The sequence below is a fragment of the Chiloscyllium plagiosum genome, unplaced genomic scaffold (genome assembly GCF_037043375.1).
Source record: "Chiloscyllium plagiosum isolate Xiang-an unplaced genomic scaffold, Cpla_swu_hap1 HiC_scaffold_3, whole genome shotgun sequence".
NCBI classification, from domain to species: domain Eukaryota; kingdom Metazoa; phylum Chordata; class Chondrichthyes; order Orectolobiformes; family Hemiscylliidae; genus Chiloscyllium; species Chiloscyllium plagiosum.
In genome coordinates, this window is record NW_028270141.1 from 100,792,363 (window position 1) to 100,814,698 (window position 22,336).

The 22,336-nt window shown below is 39.3% G+C and overlaps 1 protein-coding gene across 4 annotated transcripts in view; it reads left to right on the forward strand.

Moving 5' to 3' along the window:
• ahi1 (Abelson helper integration site 1) overlaps positions 1 to 22,336 on the forward strand; it is a 259,803-nt gene that overhangs the window by 54,479 nt on the left and 182,988 nt on the right. For all 4 annotated transcript variants that reach the window (XR_006311028.2, XM_043686138.2, XM_087981977.1 and 1 more), the window contains exons 7-12: positions 10,394 to 10,586; positions 11,524 to 11,619; positions 16,759 to 16,944; positions 18,582 to 18,737; positions 19,229 to 19,361; positions 20,061 to 20,184. Coding sequence is in view for 3 of the 4 variants with exons in the window: in XM_043686138.2 (XP_043542073.2) it covers positions 10,394 to 10,586; positions 11,524 to 11,619; positions 16,759 to 16,944; positions 18,582 to 18,737; positions 19,229 to 19,361; positions 20,061 to 20,184 (888 nt within the window). In the remaining variant the exon portion in view is untranslated. The remainder of the gene's footprint in view (positions 1 to 10,393; positions 10,587 to 11,523; positions 11,620 to 16,758; positions 16,945 to 18,581; positions 18,738 to 19,228; positions 19,362 to 20,060; positions 20,185 to 22,336) is intronic.

Sequence of the window (22,336 nt, forward strand, 5' to 3'; positions counted from 1 at the left end):
TTGATTCTCAATTCTATTTTATGCCTTACACCTGTGATGAGCATACTCTTTCTTTCTAATGTTAACTTCTACTTTGTCATCTGGGGAACTCTGAATTTTCTTTTCTATCTTTTGCATTTAAAGGACTATACCTCTGATATATCCAAACTATCTGCTCTTTGAAGGTAACCCAATATTCCGTTACTGTTTTTCCAGCCTATCTCTTATTTCAGTCAATCCTACTCAGTTCTGTTCTTGTCCTGGTAAAGTCAACTCTCCAACAATTGATCTTCCTTACTTTGGATTGATGAATTAATATTCCCCAGTACTACTCTGAACCTTATGATACATTGATCATTGTCTCGTAAATATTTCACCACTGACATTTGATCCGCTTGCCCCACCTCAATTCCAAGGACCAGGTCCAACAATGCAGCTTTCCTTAAATAAAACAATGAACTGTGGATGCTGAAGATCTGAAAGAAATTGCTGGAGGAACCTAGCAGGTCTGGCAGCATCTGTTGAGAGAAAGCAGAGTTAACATTTCGAGGCCAGTGACCCTTCTTCAGAACTCATAGCTCGGAAAACGTGGCGATATAAATGTATAAAGGGCCTGTGGTGGCGTAAAGGAGTGAACAGTTAGGTGGAGATGGAACCCAGAGGGAGAGTTAGGCAGAAAAGGTGATTACTGAAAGTAAGCCAGGAAGGAGAAAAGCAAATAATGGGGATCATGAGGAGGTGAAAATGGATTGATGCTGAAAGCAGTGGTGCTGGAAAAGCACAGCAGTTCAGGCAGCATCCGAGGAGCAGTAAAATCAACGTTTCGGGCAAAAGCCCTTCATCAGGAAAACAGGCAGAGTGCCTGAAGGGTGGCACTCTGCCTGTATTCCTGATGAAGGGCTTTTGCCCGAAACGTCGATTTTACTGCTCCTCGGATGCTGCCTGAACTGCTGTGCTTTTCCAGCACCTCTCTAATCTAGACTTTGTTTTCCAGCATCTGCAGTCATTGTTTTTACCCTGTTTTTACCCTGTGCTGAAAGCAGCCCATGTCATGACAGGGCCTGGAGTTTTGGGATTCGGTAAAGGACGTGGAATGTGGTGTTCAGGCTCTACAATTATTGAACTCGTTATTGAGGCCTGAAAGCTACAGGATGAATGAATGAGTGATTTTATTTTATAGTGAGAAAAACAGTAAAGTATAGTGAAAAGCTTTTCCACTGTCACCACATTTCACCGTCATTTTGAATAGTTTTAAAAATAAGAAAAACAGTAGAAAGATATAGCTTAAGTAGAGTCCATCAGTCCTGAGCCAGCTTATCATCAACAATCCACACCAGACCCAACCAACATTGATGTTGCCACTCTTCAAATGCTATCTTTCAACACAAGGCCAATTCCCCTCTGCCACCACAGCCTGCGCTGAATCTACCAATGTCAGATTCTCAAATGGGAAATGAGATGCTGTTCCTCCAGCGTGGAGCACTGCAGCAGACCTGAGACAGAAATGTTGGCAGGGAACACGGTGGTGTGTTGAAGTGGCAGTTAGCTGGAAGTATGGGTAATTTTTACAAACAATAAAAATCTGGTCCATCCACTCCACTGAACAATGTAACGTGCACCCTTTTTGTTTCTTAGCTCTAGCTAAATTAACTCTGTATTTAAACCCTCTGAGGTTTCTTTCTTCTGCACCGCTCCTTAACTAGTACTGCTGTCCCTTCTCCTTTCTTTCCTTTTTTTATCTTTTCCAAGTAACTTTTGTTTAACACCCAAACTTGCAGTTCCTTGAGCCAGATGGCCAAGGAACATAAAATATCATAATACCACATTCAATCTGCTTCTGTAACACTTTAACTTTATTTACTATGCTCAGTGCATTGACATGTATGCATATTAGAGTCAAGGTTACAGTGGTGCTGACAAAGCAGCATCCAAGGAGAGGAAAATTGATGTTTTGGGCAGGAGCCCTTCATCAGTATGTACATTAACTCTCTTTTGGCCTCCCCTTCTTTTTCCTGTGCTCCTACTTCACCTATTAACTTATTCATAACTGTTTTTAAGTATTTAAGTTGAATGCACTTTGATAATGCAACAAAATTTAACAATGCAAGAAGAAACTAAAACAGAAATGAGAGAATACTAAGGACAAGAGAGCTCAAAGTGGTTCACTTTGTGAAACCCTATAACATGCAGTCCATCATTATCTATTGCTTCATACTTCAAACTGGAAATATGCATTATAGATTAACTGACTGCTCATTGTTTAAATAAACTCTTGTTTTTGCCTTGAAATATGCCAATTGTCCATAGTAAACGTGTGTTCATTGTATATACTGAATGGCTATCTAGACAGACCTGTTTATTTCTCCCCCTCAATTCCAATAAATCATGTTCAGCACTTTCCCCATCAGAATACGTTAGAAATTTGTAGAAAATGCAGACTGAAGAGCTAACCATGATGCCTGCTCTATCTGCTAACTAACTAGGAACATCCTATAGTTATTGCATCAATAAAACAGATTTTGCAAATTGGTCATCAGCAATGTTATACTATACATTGTGACCAAGTATAGAAAGTTAGTCATATCAATTCTCTCATGCTTACTTTTTGAATACCGTACACGCAACATTTTGTAAAACCACAAGCCAATAATGACGCTCTATATTACAGGAATGATTTTCATATATGTGTGCAAAAGTTATCTGTGGTATTACTGTATTTTGTACTAATAGGAACCCCATAACTGTGTTTTGGAATACTCAATTTGTTGACTGACTCTCACTCTGTATAGATGCTGATGAGTGCCATAGCTAGTGGTTGTGTAAATCTACAAACTTACATGCATAAAAGTAGTATATTAAAAATGAAAGAAAGAATCGTATTTATTTGCACTGTTTGATGTTTTTGAAATGCTCCAAAAGTCTTTGGGTACAATTAATTATTTTTAAATACGATGTGAAAAAAGAATGCTGTTTCTAGCAGCTGAGGTTGGATTGGTGCTTCGGATTGATGGAGAATGTGTGACTCAGTAATTAGATGTGATCATTAATATCCACCAGACAAAGTCAACAGATGTATCATTTAAATGTTTCATCCAGTGAAGCAAATCAGAAAATGCAGCATTCCATCACTGTTCTCTTGTAACACAACTGAAACATTAAAAGTGTTGAACCCATTGCCTTCAAAGTTGACAGTACGATCTGCTAATTAGAGATTATTTGTTACTGAAAATCAGTAGAATGAGGTTCATTAATATTTCCTTTCGTTACAATAGTATGTAGTAAGTGCCTTTGTCTAAGGTAATAATTCTGAAGGGGGTTCAAGGTCAGAGGTTGATGATACAGAATACAAGATTTGACTTCCAAGAAGCAACAAGTTTTAATCTGTACGTGAATAGAAGCCAATAGCTTCTAAGTGACTCTCATGCATTTTCCCCTGAGTTAAGAAGTTGCTTGACTTACTGGAATGTTGGAGTTGATATTTCATCTCATTCCATAGGTGGTAAATTGTTCACACTGTTAAAACGTACTTATAAAAAACTGTCTTTCTACCCCTAACTATCTTTTTCTTTTCTCTCAATAAGTTTTTTCTTTCTGTATTTAAAACTAATCTTCCTAACAAGATTAGGTCTCTTGGCCCTTAGGGTCTGCTCCACCCCAACATGATTGTGCCTGATCTGATTTTAACCTCGACTCTACATTTCCCCACTAATCTTCTATCCCCTTACTAATCAAGAATCTGTCTTCTCCCTTAAAAATACAAGTTCTCCTATAATGCGAGTTTATTAAACACAATTTGGCTGTAACCCGATTAGTAAATTGTGGACGTTTTTTAATAAAGCTCACGTTCGCTGTTACATCATTTCAACCCCAGCACTTCCCTGAACAGCAAAACATAGCCTCAGGATCAGCTCTGCAATCCATTAAACCAAGCTTGAAAGTGGGAATTGTAGTCTACATTGAGAAGGAACTTTGTTTCAAACGGTGAGGGGGGGTGGAATCTTGAGGAGGGCTGGACTTCCACATCAGCACCACATGGTCAGTTGGCTTGCATGCTTTGTGAAAGGTACAGTGCTGTAGTCAGTGCTTTTAGTGTTAAAGTTTTAAATCTATTCTGTTATTACATTAAAATATATGGTTTAAAGATTTACTTAGACTGGGCTATTGTTTGTTTTAGACTAACTATTATTTTTGTTCTACTGATATTTTTGGCAGTTTGTCTTTAACCCTGTTTTTCCCCATAGGTCCCATTATTTATAATGCGTGATTTTCTATAACATGGTGTTGCACAGGAACACAATTGCCACGTTATAGGTAAATTACCTGTATTTAAACATTCTGCATCAATTGCCTTTTTGAGGAAGGAAACTCCAAAAACACTCAACCCTCTGAAGAAAAAGTGTTCCCACCTTGTTTATCTCATGACCTCCAGTTCTAGATTCTCCCATAAGAGGAAACATCCAAGGTCAAGATCATAAGACTCTTATGAGTTTAAGAGCCATGAGGTTTTGCTACAGCTCTGCAAGTCCCTGGTGAAACCACACTTGAAATATTGTGTCCAGTTCTAGTCGCCTTACTATAAGACAGATACAGAGGCTTTGGAGAGGGTGCAAAGAAGGTTTACCAGGATGCTGCCTGGACTGGAGGGCTTGCCTTATGAAGAGAGGTTGTCTAAGCTCGGATTTTTCTCTCTGGAGAGAAGGTGAAAGAGGTGATCGTGATATGCAAGATAATGAGAGGAATGGATAGAGTCAATAGCCAGAGACTTTTCCCCAGGGCAGGATTGACTGGTACGAGGGGTCATAGTTTTAAGATATTAGGAGAAAGGTATAGAGGGCACGTCAGAGGAAGGTTCTTTGTGCAGAGAGTTGTGAATTCATGGAATGCATTGCCAGCAGCGGTGGTGGAAGCAGAGTCATTAGGGACATTTAAGCGACTACTAGACATGCACGTGGATAGCATTGAGTTGAGGGGTGCGTAGGTTAAGTTATTTTATTTTACATTAGGATTAACCCTCGGCACAACATTGTGGGCCAGAGGGCCTGTTCTGTGCTGTACTTTTCTTTGTTCTCTGTTCTATACTTTTCTTTGTTCTCTGTTCTATAAGAGGTAAAAAATCAGAGTGGGGTCTTTCAGTCCAACAACCTTGCTCCGCCATTCAATGAGATCATAACTGATCTGATAATCCTCAAATCGACGTTCCAGCCTTTTCCCTGTACCCCTTGATTTCCTTGGGATTTAAAAATCCGCCTGTCTCAGTCTTGAATATACTTAGCAACCCTGCCTTGATAGCCTTCAGTGGTAAAGAATTCCACAGATTCACAACCCTCAGAGAAGAAATTCCTCCTCAACTCTGCCTTAAAAGGGCACCCCCTTAATCTGAGATTATGCCTCTGGTCCTAGAGTGTCCCACAGGGGAAACTACTTTCTACATCTGCATTCTGGAGTATTTAGAAAATATCAATAGTTTGAACTCTAGAGATTTAAGTAAAAGAATCTTAACAATTTAAGCTAAATTTTAATAAAGAAGCAAGTGGATTTCCAGGAATGAATACCCCTTATGTTCAAAAATGAATATCTAGTTAAATTTTTGTAAGAGATCAATTTATGAGGCTGTGAAGGTGGCAGCCACTACCAACGTTTATGCAATTGGCTCATTCCAGGAGGTGATACTGGTCCGTGTGGAATCTTGCAGTTGTGCATCAGCAAATGTATGAGGATGGTGAGCGCTGCCATCTCTGCAGTTTTGCACCTTTTCATTTCATTCCCTCATGGTGAGATCGGTGCTGCAGCCCAGCAGATTCTGAAACATACCCGAATTTTCCCATGTGCAGGGAGCTATCAATTGGACACAGGTGACACTATTACAATACTGTAGAACTCATCAACAGGAAGGGCAAGTAATCTGTGATCATTGTTACTGCTTCCTGGAGGTGTGTACCCACTACCGTGGCAGTTACCATGACTCTTACACCCTGGAGCACTGTTGTGCATCTGGTAGATTTGAGAGTCGGGTGCATTGCAAGGCTAGATATGCGGTAGAGTAAGTGATACCCACGATTACCATGTCGCACCTCACCATCATTGCACAATCCTCTGACTGATGCTGACAATAAGTGCTTCTAGTAAATAAAAGGGAAGAGAGAGGTCAAAGTGAACATAGGCCCATTCGAAAATCAATCTGGAGAGATGGTTATTAGGAACAAGGAAATGTCATTGGAATTAAACAGATATTTTGCTTTAGTCTTCATTGTGGAAGATATTTTTAACATCCCATTAGTAATAAAAAATAAGGGAGAAGAATTAAGTACCATTACTGGATGATCCCCAGTAGGGAGGGATTGCCTTCAGAGCAAAGGCTAAATAGGTTGGGACTCCACTCATTAGAGTGTACAAGAATGAGAGGTGATCTCATTGAAACATATAGGATTCTTAGGGCTTTGACAGACTAGATAATGAGGATGTTCCCTCTTGTGGGAGAGTCTAAGACCAGAGAACATAGTCTCAGAATAAAGTAGCACCAATTTAAGTCTGAGATGAGGAGGAATTTCTTAGCTGAGGGTTGAATGCCTTTGGAACACTTTGTCACAGAGAATTGTGGAAGTAGAACCCTTGTGTATGTTTAAGGCCGAGATAGTTACATTTTTTGATCACATGGGGAAACGAGGGCTACAGGGGAAAGGGCAGGAAAGTGGATGTGATTTGATTTGATTAATTGTCATATGTACCTTTGTACAGTGGAAGGTTTTGTTTTGCACTATAGTCAGATCATAACAAACGAGGACACACAGACCGTAGCTTAGACAGAGCGAGGCATACACGTTTACGACTGCTCAGGAGGTGCACAAACGCAAGGTCAACATTAGATTCAAATTAGAGAGGTCCGTTCAGTAGTCTAATAACAGCAGGGAAGAAGCTGTTAATGGACCTGTTGATGCATGTGTTCAAACTTCTGTATCTTCTGCCTGATGGGATAGGTTAGAAGAGAGTGGGCGGCACGGTGGCACAGTGGTTAGCACTGCTGCCTCACAGCCCCAGAGACCCGGGTTCAATTCCCGCCTCAGGCGACTGACTGTGTGGAGTTTGCACGTTCTCTCCGTGTCTGCGTGGGTTTCCTCCGGGTGCTCCGGTTTCCTCCCACATTCCAAAGATGTGCAGGTCAGGTGAATTGGCCATGCTAAATTGCCCGTAGTGTTAGGTAAGGGGTAAATGTAGGGGTATGGGTGGGTTACGCTTCAGCGGGTCGGTGTGGACTTGTTGGGCCGAAGGGCCTGTTTCCACACTGTAATGTAATCTAATGTAAAAAAAAGTATTGTCGGGGTGGGAAGGGTCTTTGATGATGTTGACAGCCATTCCGTGGCATCAAGATGTGTAGATGGAGTTCATGGTTGGAAAGTTGGCTTCCGTGATGGTCTGGGCTGTGCACAATTTTCCGCAGTTTCTTACTTTCCTGGGCAGCACTGTTACTGTACCAAGCCATTATGCACCCGGATAGAATGCTTTGTATGGTACATCTGGAAAGGTTGGTGTGGACCCCATCCCGAATTTCCTAAGCCTTCTGAGGAAGAAGAGGCATTGTTATGCCTTCTTGACCTCGTTGAGAAATTTCAGATCGGATATGATCCTATTGGTGAAGCAGGTTTTGGGGGGAGCTGAGCGGCCTACTCTTGATCCTATTTCATATGATCTTATGATGCAGGGCACAAATAAAATGCTGCCAATGTCTTGATCAGGATGATAGTTGAACAGACTGTAGGAGTGCTAAAGACTCCATTGCAATCTGGTATAGTCTGGACAATGTGCTGGCTGCTGAGGAACTGGGAGAGCAAGAGCACTGTCTAAGGTGGAAATTAAGGATGTTGGGCAGGAGAAAGCTGTTCTTGTCTGTGACAGAGTTTAGCTGGGTTGGGCACTACAAGCCAGACAGAATATCATTGTTACATACTGCAATAGTTAAGAAATAATACAGTACATAATTATGTTGCAAAATATTTGTTGCTCATTATGCTTAAGTCTAGTTTACACTGTGGGTGAACTTTAGCCTGTATTGGTTTTGTTTGTGGGAGAAAGTGAGGACTGCAGATGCTGAAGACCAGAGTTGAAAAATGTGGTGCTGGAAAAACACAGCAGGCCAGGCAGCATCCGAGGAGCAGGAAAATCGACGTTTCGGGCATAAGCCCTTCTTCAGGGCTTATGCCCAAAACGCCGATTCTCCTGCTCCTCGGATACTGCGATGGTTTTGTTTGTGTTTGCTTTTGCTTTCAAAAATTAAATCTAATGTTTCGATTTGTCCATTTGCTTCCATATATATGATGTTCCCCTATCTCACATTTACAAGCTGTGAGTCAACAGAAGGCTTTGGGCAGGATAACACTGACTTGGTGGTTGTTCAGGTAGAATGTAGCTACATACAAGTAAAGTGTGGTGTGGTGGTTAAACTGTGAGTAAGGTAAGAAAATGTGGTTAATGTAGGAGGAGTTTGCCAGTCATGCCAGCTGATTGCCATGGGCAGTGTTGTCCTGTGTCTGTGTACTGATATGCTTCCAGTGAGGTGCAGTGCCGGATTGTCAATGCTTGTCCAGGTGCACAATGGCCTTTCAAAGACGGTGCAAGCACACGACGTGTCAATCTTTCAGCAGACGTCCATTGAGTTTTGAATTGTTCAGGGAGTGGTGTGCGGCAAGGTTAGACCAAAATCAGATGTGACAGATGCCATAGGGGTGAGTTTGATTAGATACAGCGAAAGAAGTCACTAGGCAATGTGGCAAAAAACCCTCCAGAAGCCTCAACACAATTTGGGCTTAACCAAAAAAAAATTAAACTATCATTGTCATAAAAACAAATCTGTTTCACTAATACCCTCTAGACAAGGAAATCTGCTGTCTTTACATCATCTGGTCCATATGCAACTGCAGAGGCACAGCAATGTGATTGACTCTGAACTGCCCTCTGAAATGGTCTATAAGGATAGTCCCCAACCTTTTCAGCATCAAGGTACATAAGGCTGCAAAACTGAGTGGATTTCTCTTCTCCTGAGCAGATACTGTCGTCAATAATCAATGTTGAGGCTCCGGAGGATATCAAAAGCATGGGCACACAAATTTTGCAATACACATGCCAATTGAAAACTACTGGCCTAGAAAGTATCACTGTTCAGGGGCAACAAATGGATGCTCACATCCCTTCAAAGAAAAGGATAAAAGCTTTCTTCTTTTCCATTGGCAACAATCCCACTGCACTCTCACTTCTGAATCAAGAGGAGTTAAGCCCCACTCAAATATCCAAGCTGATACTCTCATAAATTCAGAGGCAATGCCGCAATCTTGGCATTGCTGAACTGTGGTTTTATTCACCCTTATTGGTGTATAGAAAAGAACACACAACACTATTTCTGTCTGACAAACGATTCAAGACTACCATTCCCTTTTAAAAATATCATTGTATAATGATTTATCACATTTCTGTTTATTGGAACATTATGGCAATGGCATCATTTCAGAAGTGCTTAATTAACTATAAAGGTGTTTTGGATGGTTTTATGTTGTGAAAGGCCCAGTGAATGCAAATTCTTTAACTTTTATCTTTATTCATCTCTTTTTGAAAATAATTTCCTCCCCCTTAACTATGTACCCGACTCTATATCACTTTTATATGAATGAGCCCTAACACTCCCAAATCACATCACTGTTCACACATTGATGTCAGTGTTTTTTGTCATTTACAAACAAGTTAGTTGTCCTAATTAATGCATTTCTTCTAAATGGTTGATATTTGTAATCTGGTTTCTAATAGCTGAGCACCATTGATGAGCTCATTTGTTTGTAGTTATCTGGGGTTTGGCCCTTTCCCTTTTTCTGAACAGGTGGTAACATTTTGATACCCTCCACTCATCTAACATACTTTTGTATCCAAAAGTGTGTTTGAAAGTTTGTAGTCTGATACTTTCTGAATACGCTTAGCATTCATATCATAACTTCAAATTAACTTCTGTTTTTAATTCTTAGCTCTGATAATGTCAGAATAATACTGCTCAATTCAAATTGGTTGTACAGATTGTGTTATTGATAAGGCAAAGATCAAAAGCTGTATATCATGAAACCTATTGATTGAGATGTCTTTTTACGCTGAAAATGAAGACCTACTGGCCTCTAACTTGAAGAGTTAGTTATTTTTAAAGAAAATAACCTCTTGGACCAACAAGTTGTAGTCTGGTTTAAACAACTTTGGCTAGTGTAGGCTAAATCAATTTAAAATGTGACCATTGTGCAATGTTTAAGCCTTTGAAGCTAATATGACCAATTTGTTAAAATACTCGGATTTATTATCAAAAACATTGTTGGAATAAAAAGCTCTTGAGATTTGATTCTTTAAGAATATTTCCTTCTTTATCATCATTCCAATTGTTTTATATTGATAGCAATCGACCTGTCACTTCATATTACGAGCAAGAGAACGTGGAACACATCCTTCCCATCATAACACAGCCATACGATTTTAGGAAAAATAAATCAGCAATTCCAGCATGGGAGGAGCAAATTATATTCAATGAGCGATTTGGTTACTTTCTTCATGAATTTATGGATTCGCCTTCTAGTCTTCTGTTCTTTGAGGTATCAAAAGATTGGGGTTTGATTCTGACACACTGATTTAATCTGTGCTGTATCATCTTTAACTTTTTATATGCAGATGAGACCAAAGTGAATGGTATAGTATTCTTTAGAATGGGTGAGTTTTATTTTAATGTTTTAAACCAGTTTAAATGTATTCGTGCTCATCAAAATGAGAGTTAAATCTTGAGTGTAGAAATTGCAGTTGAACCAGTAATATAACCCTTTGTTTCTCATTGTTTTGCTGACTTCACTGTTCATTGTCATTAGAGATGTACAGCACGGAAACAGACCCTTCAGTCCAACACATCCATGCCGAGCAGATATCCTTACCTAATCTAGTCCCATTTGCTAGCACCTTCCTCTTCATACACCCATCCTGATGCCCTTTAAATGAGTTGTAATTGTACTAGCCTCCACCACTTCCTCTGGCAGCCCATTCCACAAGCACTACCCTCTGCGTGAAAAGGTTGCCCCTTACGTCCCTTTGAGACCTTGCCCCTCTCACCCTGAACTTATGCCATCAAGATCTGGACTTACTCACCCCAGAGAAAATACCTTGTCTATTTACCCTATCCGTGGCCCTCATGATTTTATAAACCTCTATAAGTTCACCCCTCAGCCTCCGATGCTCTGGGAAGACAGCCCCAGTCTAATCAGCCTTTCCCTCCAAACCTTCCAACTGTGGCAACATCCTTGTAAATCTTTTCTGAACCCTTCCAAGTTTCACAACATTCTTCAGATAGGATTCTATGATCCTATAGTTACTTTGTTTTTTCTTCCTGCATTATTGACTTGTGAACAGCAGTTTCTATAATTGCCTGTTAACAATTAGCTTTTCAGTATTTAACCTATATTTTAGAGCCACTTTGAACTAGATATTATCTAGTGTTTGTTTTGGTTTCTTTGCAGCTCTTATAAGATATTTTAATATTTACAGATCCTTGAATTTGTAAGTATGGATGAAGCCAAAGCCAACTATGCAACTCAAAGTAGTGAAGGAGGTTGGCGAAAAATAGCTTGGGCATTTCTAAAGGTAATGAATTATGGATATAGTTATATTCTGAAGCAAAGCAGGCTGCTGCCTGCTGTATTTTCAAAATCTTGGTAGATGTTTGGCTCTGATTTAGTTTGTGTAAATACAGCAATTGCTTTTCCAGTGCTATTTTTATAATTACTCACAGCTTAATTATATTTGGAATATTGCCATTTTTAGGAAAAGCAAATTGTGTATGCTAAATAAAAGGGAGTATCCTCTTTGGCTGCTGAATTTGCTGCATAAGATGTTTGCTTTCTTTGCCACTCCATGGCACCATCCCAAAGGTTATCACTTCAGCTGCCTGTACTCAAGATTGAGGCCATCACTGACTATCCCTGTGTACTTTCAAACTTCATGTACCATCTAAGATTCCACTATTCAGTATCTGTCCTTCGACTACTAAAGACCTGAAGGATGCATTTCATTACCAGGATAGCTTGCTGGGGCCTTTAGAAATTGCTGGTGATATCTTGGCAGCTGTGGTCAAGCCAGGAAAGTTGGTTCCAGATGACTTTGAAAAATAACCATGTAAAGGATAGCATGCTGTGACTGGATTTGCTACTGCTCTGTCTCTCAACAGTTGGACATTCACATGTCAGTAATGACACTAGGGTTTCATCTACAAATGTTGCTTTTGGTTTGACTTGTATTGGGTTGAATCCATAATGACTCATTTATTCCTGTTATTTCTCAGTTAATCGCTTCTTCCAAAAAGTATACTCTTAAAAATCACAACCGAATGAACTCACCACTTTCCTGTGATGTTACTGTTTGATTTGATACTGTTTTTCCAATCAGCAGTGTCCCAAAGCTGCAGCTGTAAGAACTAGGACGCCCTCTCTCTTCTGTGTTGAAGCTGAAGCTGAAGTGAGGCGGCCTGATCCTGGGCTTCAGTATATTTCTTGTTGCATCCCTCTCTCTGAGCTCACTGATGCTCAGTTTGGGCTCTGCGAAGACAGCTCCTGACCTCATTGCAGCATTTGTTCAAAAATGAACAAAAGAGCTGAATTCTAGATGTGAGGTGAGAGTGACTGCTCTTGATATCAAGACTGCATTTGATCAAGAGTGGCATTAAGAAGCCCTTGCAAAACTGAAGTCAGTGGGAATCAGGGGACAGTCTCCACTGTTTGGACTCATGCCTGGTACAAAGAAAGTGGTTTGATTGTACAGTTTCATTCATCTCAGTTCCTAGGAAATCTCTTCAGGAGTTCCTCAGGGTAGAGTCCTATTCCCTATCATCTTTATCTGCATCATCAAAGGCCTTTCCTCTACTATAAGGTCAGAAATGTTCACTAGTAATTGCACAAAGTTCAGTACCAATTGCAACTCCTCATACTGAAGCAGTCCATGCCAAAATGCAGCAAGATTTGGGTAATCTCCACATTTGGGCTGACAGCTGGAAGTAACATTCACACCACACAAGTGGCAGGTAAAGATCATCCTGAACAAGAGTGAATCTGACCATCTTCTCTTGATGTTTAATGGCATTACCATCATTGAATCCCCACTGTCACCATCCTGGTGGTTATTGTTGACCAAAAACCAAAATAGACTAGCCATATAAATAATGTGGCTACAAGAACAGGCCAGAGGCTAGGAGTTCTACAGTGAGTAAGTTGCCTTCTGAGTCTGGGAATCCTACAGTGAGTAACTTGCCTCCTGACTCCTCAAAGCCCATTCACCAACTACAAAGTATAAGTCAAGAGTGTGATAAAATACTTCCCACTTGCCTAGATGAGTCAGCTCTAACAACATTCCAGAAACTTGACACCAGGACTAAGCAGCTTGCTTGGGTGGCAATAGATCTAGAAACACCCATGATGCTGTGAAGCAGCAGTGTATACTATTTACAAGGTGCATTGCAGAAATTTACTTGGGCTGCTTAGAGAGCACTTAGTAAACACAAGTGCATGACAGTTTAGGAGTTCAAAGGTAACAAATAAATGGGAACATCTCAATCTACAAGTTCTCCAAGCCACTCACTATCCCGACTTGGAAATATATAGCTGTTCCTTCAGTATAACAGGGTCAAAATCCTGGTACTCTTTTCCCAGTGGCATTATGGGTCTACCTATGCCAAATGGACTGCATCTGTTAAAAAAAGGCAGTTCACCACCATGCTGTCAAGGGCAACTAACAATGGGCAATAAATGCTGGCTTAGCAAGCAAAGTTCGCGTCCCATGACTGAATAAAATAGAAACCTGAAAATCTGAACAAATGGATGCAAGCAAGGTTTTAAATACATTATCATAACCTGACTATTTTCATCTAGAAATTTGTTGTCAAAGTTTAGATGCATTTTTGTTGTTTCCTGGCTAACCTGATAAATTATTGTCTTGTGATTAGATTTTTGTCTTGGTTTGTGATATCGAGGGTTATGTGGTGCACATGTAAACCAGAATCTGTGCAAGTTGTGTTCTCCTATATCTGAAAGCTATTAGTGGACTACTGGGTTAGAGCCATAGAGTTTTACAGCAAGGAAAGAGGCCTTTTGGCTCATTCATGTCAATGTCAGTCATCAATACCTATCTACTATAGTCCCATTTTCCAGCACTTTGCCTATAGACTTGTATGCTATGATACTTCAAGTGATCATCTAAGTATGTTTTAAATATTGTGAAGGATCCTGCCAGTACCATCCTTTCAGGCAGCAAGTTTCAGATACCCACCACCCTCTGGGTGAAAATAATTCTCCATTAAATCCACTGTAAACCCTTTCACTTTAAATTTATATCCCCTGGTTATTAATCCATCAATGAAGGGAAAGTATTACTTCCTATATACTCTATCAGTGCCCCTTATAATATTGGCCATCTCAATCAGATCCTCCCTTGGCCTCCTCTGCTCTATAGAAAACAATCTGAGTCTATGTAATCTCTCTTTATAGTTGAAACGCTCCTGTCCAGGCAACAAAATGGTGAATCCCCTCTGCACCCTGCCTGGTGCACTCACATCCTTTCTTTTGTGTGACAGCTAGAGCTGGGCACAGTACTCCAGCTGTGGCCTATATAACATCTTATGCAGCTCCACAACAACCACTCTGATTTTGTATTCGAAGTTTCGACTAATAAATACCTTCTTAACCACTTTATCCACCTATCCTGTTCCATGAAAGGATCTATGGACATACACGTCAAGGTCCCTCTATTCCTCTACATTTCCTAGTGTCTTTCCATTTATCGCATATTCCTTTGCTTTATTGGTCCTTTCAAATTGCAGTACTTGCACTTTTAAGGATTAAATTCCTTTGCCATTGCTCTGCCACCTTACCCTCTGTAGCCTAAGGCTTTCTTCCTCAGTATTTACTATTCTGCCAATTTTCGTGTTGTCTGCAAACTTGCTCATCAAACCTTCTATATTCATGGTAAGATAACTAATTTACATGCAACAATAAAAACACCAGCACCAAACCTTATGCCATTGGATGCAGACACATTGATACAAAAATAACTCTCACTCACCGTGCTCTCCTTCCTGTCACTAAACCAATTTTGGATCAGATTTGCCAAATTTCCCTGGATTCGATGGGTTTTCCATGCAGAACCTTGTCAAAATCCTTACTGAAGTCCGTGTCGACTACATCCATACATCATAGCTCTTTGAAACATTCAGTTAAGCTTGTCAGGTCTCCTGACGAAGCCATACTGACTATCCTTGATTAATCGTTGCCTCTCATAGTTCTGTACCTCAGAATCCTTGCCTGTAGTTTTCCTGTAACTGATGTTAGACTCACTGATCTGTAATTCCCAGCTTTATCCTTACCACCCTTTTTGAATAAACGTACCACAGTAACTGTCCTCTAGTCCACTGGCATCTCTCCTATGTCTAAAGAGGGTTTAAAAATTAATATTATTCTTCTTGCAATCTCCTCTTTGCCTCCCACAATGACTTGGTGACTAATCCAATTTTAAGCCTGCTCTCTCAATTGTAAGTTATTGAAGTATGTTATTGCCCTCTTCCCTGATCTCTGTACCTTTATCGTTCTTCTCTAACTTGAGTACGGATGTAAGGAACTCGTTTAAAACCTCACCTATGTTTTCTGGCTCCACCTGTGGTTTGCCACTTGGCCCCACACTTCCATTGGTTATGACTTTCCCCTGATCTGCTGTACTTATGAAATGTGTTTGGGCTTTCCTTTATTTTACCTGCAAGTGTTTTTTTCATGGCCCCTTCTATGCTTTTCTACTTTCAATTTTAAGTAACTCCCTGCACTTTCCATATGCCCCTAAGGCTTCTGATATTCTGAGCCGTTGATATCCACCATAAACTTCCTTTTTTTCCCTTTATTTAATTCTGTAAATCCATAATATTCTGGGTTCTCTGGAATGTTTGGTTCCACAGTTCACATTTTACAGGACTATGTTGGGCCTGCATTTTCACTGTTTGCTTTTTGAAAGGCTCCCACCACTTTGGTGTAAATTTTCCTACAGGCAGCTGCACCAAATCCATTTTGGTCAGAGTCTTTCATAAAATTAAAATTAGTACTTCCCCAGTTCAAAAATTTTATTTCCTTTAACTTTTATTTCCTTGTCCTTTTACTTGACTACCTTATCAAATTGTGGTCATTGTTGCCAAAATGTTTTCCCATTGACATTTCTACCACTTGCCCAGCTTTGTTCCGCAGTATTACCTACACAGACACAGATTGGCCTGAAACTCCTAAAGCTGGAAATTAACAGTCTAGGTTTTATCTGGTAAATTCCATTTCATTTGCTTGAGTGTTTAATTCTTTGTATGAGGCTTCTTCTTTCAAACTTTCTTTCTCATATTAAGAGTGTGTGCTGCAAAGTTGAAGAATCCTTGACCTTCAGTGGGAAATCAGAAACTGGTGTTCTAATTGAGATCTTCAGAAAAGTTCTAAACCTTTCCTAAATGGCAGTAATTCGTTCTGAGAGAGGATTGATGACTTTATCCTGAGGCTAAGCTACACTTCTGTCAAGACAGAAATTAAAGAATGATGTTTTTCTTCTTTCCTGCAGTGGATTATATCTCTGACCTAGAGGAAGTGGAGTGGGCCCTGAGGAATTTGGGCACGTTGTCTTTATGTATTCTCATATGTTTGTGATTGTTCCAATTTATGCTTCAGTTAGTATGTCCCACATATGAACATAGACTTCTCTGTTGTTGTTTCATAGCTGGTGGGTGCTAATGGAGTGTTGAATATTGATCGAAAACTGCGCCTGCAGTTATATTATCCACCTGTAAAAATCAAGAAGCTTTCCAATTCCATTGATGTGTTTGAATGGTGGAAGAAACGCCCTTGGAATCATTACCCTTCAACTTTATACGTTACAGTGAAAGGCTTAAGGCTACCTCAAAATGTGAGTGTATTTTAAAATCCTTTGAAAGGCTAAACACATTGTTGTACATTTCCTGGATATGTGAATTGCTTTTAACATTTTGATTGATAGGTATTTATTTTACGGATTGCTTTTTTTTCTCTTTCTAAAGCATTTTTAAAGATGACTTGTAAAAACCTTTCATAGCCATTTTTTTCTTGTAGTCTGATCTGGAATATTATTTTAATAAGGATCTTAATGATGCTACTTGTCAGTAACTCTGGGATACTGATTAAGTTAACAGAATCTTAATAGCAGTTATATATTTTAGTAATAAGCCCACTATTTTTTCTGTTGAAGACATTTGATATGGTGCAACACAACAGGCTTGTGTGGAATATTATAGGTCATAGAATAAAAAGGTTGTAGTAATGTGAATACAAAACTGATTGAGTGATAAAAAACAGCGATTAATGGTTGATGGATATTGAACAGGATGAAGGAACATTCATGATCGATTTTTTGAATGTTCAATGTAATGATACTTGATATATATTAATATTTGAGATCTTGGTGTGCAGGGGCAGTTTCAAAGTTTTCAGATGCCACAAAACTTGGATGAATGTGAGGAGACAGTGTAGTACTCCAGAAGGACATAAACAAGTTGCTGGAGTGGGCAGAAAGGTAGCAGATGAGTTTCAATGTAGAGAGATGTGAGGTGATGCATTTTGGTAGGAAGAATATTGAAAAACAATATAAAATAAGGGATATAATTTTAAGTGGGGGGGGGTTGCAGGAGCAGACAGACCTGGCTGTAAAAGTTCATAGATCATTGAAATGGCAGGCCAGGTACAGAGAGCAGTAAGTAAGATGTGCAGTATGCTCAGCTTCATTAAGAAGAGCAAAAGGTAGTGTTGAACTTGTACAAGAAACTTGTTTGACCTCAGCTGTCGTATTGTGCACAATTCTGGGTGCCACATTTTAGGAAGAAGTGAACGCATTAGCGAGAGTGCAGACGTCATTTAGAAGAATGCTTCCAGGGATAAGGAATAAGGAACTTCATTTATAAGGATATATTGAAGACGTTAACTCTGTTCTCCTTGGAGAGAAGAAGTCTAAGACGAAATATGATCGAAATTTCAAAGTCATGAGTGGGCTAGATAAAGCAGATAAGGAAAAACAGTTTCCGCTTGTAAAAAAAACAAGAACAAGAGGGCATAGATTAAAGCGATCTGCAAAAGAAGCAAGAGTGAAGTGAGGAAATAGTTTTTACTCATGTGTACTTAGGATATGGACCATACTGTCTGGAAGTATGGTGGATGTAAGTTCAATTGAGGCACTGAAAGGAGCATTAGATGATTGTTTGGATAAAAGTGATGTGCTAGGCCATGGGGAAAAAGTAAAAGATTGGCTTTAGATAGTGAAGCTCATTTAATGAGCTAGTATATACATTAATGGCCAAATAATCTCCTTGTGCACTATAACATTTTTGTGATTTGTGAACTATACATAAATGAAACATAAAAGACAGCTGAAGCAAGTCCTATTCAATAGATTTTCTAAGTTTCAACTGCAACTAGACTTCAAAAATACTCTATTGACTTTATGATGTCCTAAGGCAATAAAAAGCACAGTGTAAAATGCAAGTTCTTCTTTAAGTTGTTGTGCCTTTTAAATAGGTAAATCCCTCTGTACGTTCCATGATGGCTGTTCAACGAGAACAAGGCACTATCTCCTTCAATGATCTTCAAACTGAGCTGGCACAAGGAGCTGTTTCATCAACTCTAGATTACCAGAATTTGGATCTTTTGAAGTGGACTAGACTACCTGGACAGGTAAATTGAGCTCGCTTAACTTATGCTGTGACTGCAACAGAAATAGAACCAATCATAGAAGGTGTAAAATGGGTTATTGCCCATTTTGTACTATCACTAGGAGTCAGTTAGCTCAGTTGGTTGGATGGCTGATTTGCATTGCAGAGTGACGCCAACCATGTAGATTCAATTCCTGCACTACTGAGGCTACCATGGTGGAGTCTTGTTCTCGGCCTCTCCCCTCACCTGGGGTGTGCTGACCCTCAGGTTAAACTACCATCACATTTCTCTCTCTCGAAAGAGAGAGCAACCCTGTAGTCTGATAAGACTATGACAACTTTACCTTTTTATTATCCCAAAAATAAAACCTCCACTTCATTTCTAAATTTTATTAATTTTTTGTGTCATCTTTTTCCTTCTAAAGTACCCTCTTGAATGCTGCTTACATGTTACCTTACTTCTCTAAAGACAGTGCTGACGTATAAAATTTACGATGTGACCACTTCCTTTAGGTTTGTCGTATTCCAAACAAGCTTTTGCTATCATTTCGAGGAGGACAGACAGGATGTTACTTCATACAATTTTCTCATGATGGAAGAAATTTGGCAGCATCATGTGCTGACCGAAAAGGCCATTTTATTATGGGTGAGAATTATCAAACGTGAAGGAAAAATAAGGGGGAATTAGTTTTTATTGTAGCAATTTTGTACATGTTATAATCATGTGCTATTTTATACGTTTGACTATCAATACTTTTTGCCAGTGATCTAGGCCTGAATATCAATCAACAATTAGAAAAATTGTTCTTCAGTTATGTCGTCTCGGCTACAATTTAATCTCCTAAAGTTTCAGGATTTAAAAATGGCACTTCGAAGCCTAAAGTTTTAAATCTTATTTTGTATGTTTACATCCACTTTCTTTTGGCATGAATGATTTTGCAAAGTCACACAGAATTCTCCAGTGTCTTTAGCAGTCATGTTGCATATACAATGCTCATGGAGCCACCACCTGTGCTGTGGATGTTGAGAAAAGGAAGGCCATCCAAGGTAGACACCAGCAACACTCCTACTCCAATCCTGCGTTACATTGTTTTCAATATAAAAGCAAAACTTTCAAAGTGATACAAATGCCTACACTGTTACATAAAATATAAAATGACTTGTCTGCACTAAATAAGAAAGCAAAAATGCATTTCTTTCAAAATTAATTATTGTACAATTAATCGCAAAATTATTGTGCCAAAAAAGTGATGTCTTTTTCTTGAGAAATTGAAAATGTGGTTACAAATAATTGACACTGTCCAATTTGACTGACTACTTTGTGCCTTTTCATTTAATGATTTAGTTTATGAAATTCCTTCTGGGCACCTATTAGGAGAGTTAAATGGACATTTTAACATTGTGTACTCTCTATGCTGGTCAAGTGATGATAAAACCATTCTCTCAGCATCATCAGATGGTACAGTAAGGTTAGTGCTCGTTTCAAATTAATTTCTTATGATAGAATGGAATAACTCCTTAAACGTACTGACTGCAACTTTTTTATTTGTTGCAATCTCTTTGTCTGAAGCTATTGACTCCATTCCCTGCTTAGAATACCACTGATGCTGTCACCCAAAAATAGCTCACGAATGTCATCATCATTTTTCTATAAAACAATAAAGACTTGAGATTGCTGCTGCTTACTGTTTGTTTGAACTTTTGAGTGTGAAACCTGGGATTGGCACCTAATTTTTTTCTCAAATCCACAACTCAGCTTTGAAAAAAAAATGGTTTTCAGCAAATACTTCAACAAGGTTTAAATTCAAAGTTCGTACTTCAAACTCAGGTATACAGCTTGTTTAGTGGCAACAGAGTTTAGCTTTGTTATTGACGACTGGCTTTCACACGAAGGAGGAACGAGAGTAGGCCATTCATTTCTTTGAGCCTGATCTGCCATTCAATAAGATCATGACAAAAGATCTAATCTTAACCAGAACTCTACATTCCAACATATCTCTGATAATCTTTCAACATTTTGATAATCAGTTTTATTTACTTCTGCCTTGACATATGAACAAGGAACAAGAATTTGCCCTTTGAGCTTGCCCCACAGTCAATAATATCATGACTGATCTGCTTTTAACCTCAACTCCTATACAACCCCAATAATCTTTCAGCCCTGAGTAATCAAGAATCTGTCTACTTCTGTCCTAAGAATATTTAAAGATTCTGCATCAACTTCCTTTTGAGAAAGAGAATTCCAAAAATTCTCAAGTCTCTAAAGAGAAAAATATATTTCCTCAATTCTGTCTTAAATGGACAACCCCTCATTTTTAGACTGTGATCTCTAATTCTAGATTCTCCAACAAGAGGAAGCAAATTTTCCACATCCGCTTGGTCAAGTTCCATCAGAATCATCTATGCTTCAATTAAGTCACTTCTGACTTTTCTAAACTCTACAGGATACAGGCCTGGCCTGTGTAGCCTTTCCTCATAAATCAGTCCTCATTTCAGGTATTAGTCTAGTAAACATTTCTCTGAACTGCTTCCAACACACGAATGTAAGTACAGTGACTGGTTCTATACACAGTGCTCCAGGTGTGGTCTCACCAATACACTATATCACGGATGCGTAATCACCCTATTCTTGCACTCAATTCTTGCAATAAAACTTCCCTGATTACTTGCTGCACCTGCATATTAACCTGCCGCAATTCATGCACTAAGACACCCAAATTTCTCTGCAACTCAGAGTTCTGTGGCATATTACCATTTAGATAATATGCCTTTTTTTTATTCTTTCTGCCAAAGTGAACAATTTCATGCTTTTCCACATAGAGTCATACAACACTGAAACAGACCCTTCAGTCCAACCAGTCCGTATGGAACATAATCCCAAACTAAGCAAGTCCCACCTTCCTGCTCCTGGTCTATATCCTTCCAACTCTTGAAATCTCCCATCCTTGGGAAAAGACCTTTAAAAGCTACCTTTAAACCTACCTATTCCCCTCATGATTTTATAAACTTCTGTAAGGTCACCTCTCAACCTCCTATGCTCCCGAGCCTATCAAGCCTTTCTTTAAAACTCAAACCTTCCCTATCCAGCAACGTCCTGGTAAATCTCTTCTGAACCTTCTTAAAGTTAAAAACATCCTTCTTATAGCTGGGCATATGATAGTCCATTTATCATTTATTTGCCCACTCACTTAACCTACCTACATCCCTTTATATGCTCCATATGTTCTCTTCATAACTCAGTTTCCTGCCTATCTTTGTATCATCAGCAAATTTAACTTCCATACCTTCGGTCCGTTCATCCAAGTCATTTACATGAGTTGTAGAGTTGAGACCCCAGCATTGTATCCTTGTATCTTGTATACTTGCCAATATGTTATCCCCACCACCATAAGTTTTAACTTTTTGCAGAAATCTGATCAAACTTAAGTACAGTAACATCCACTGGATCTCCTTTATCCACAGCACCAGCTACTCCTTCAAAGAGTGTTTGTAGATTAGTTAAACATGACTTTCCCTTTGACTCCTGTGAAACAATGTACCTTTCAGAAGAACTTTTTCTTATCTGTTTCTGTTGAAGAGGGGATTGTAAATCTGGTGCTGATGTGTCTGCTCCATGGAAAG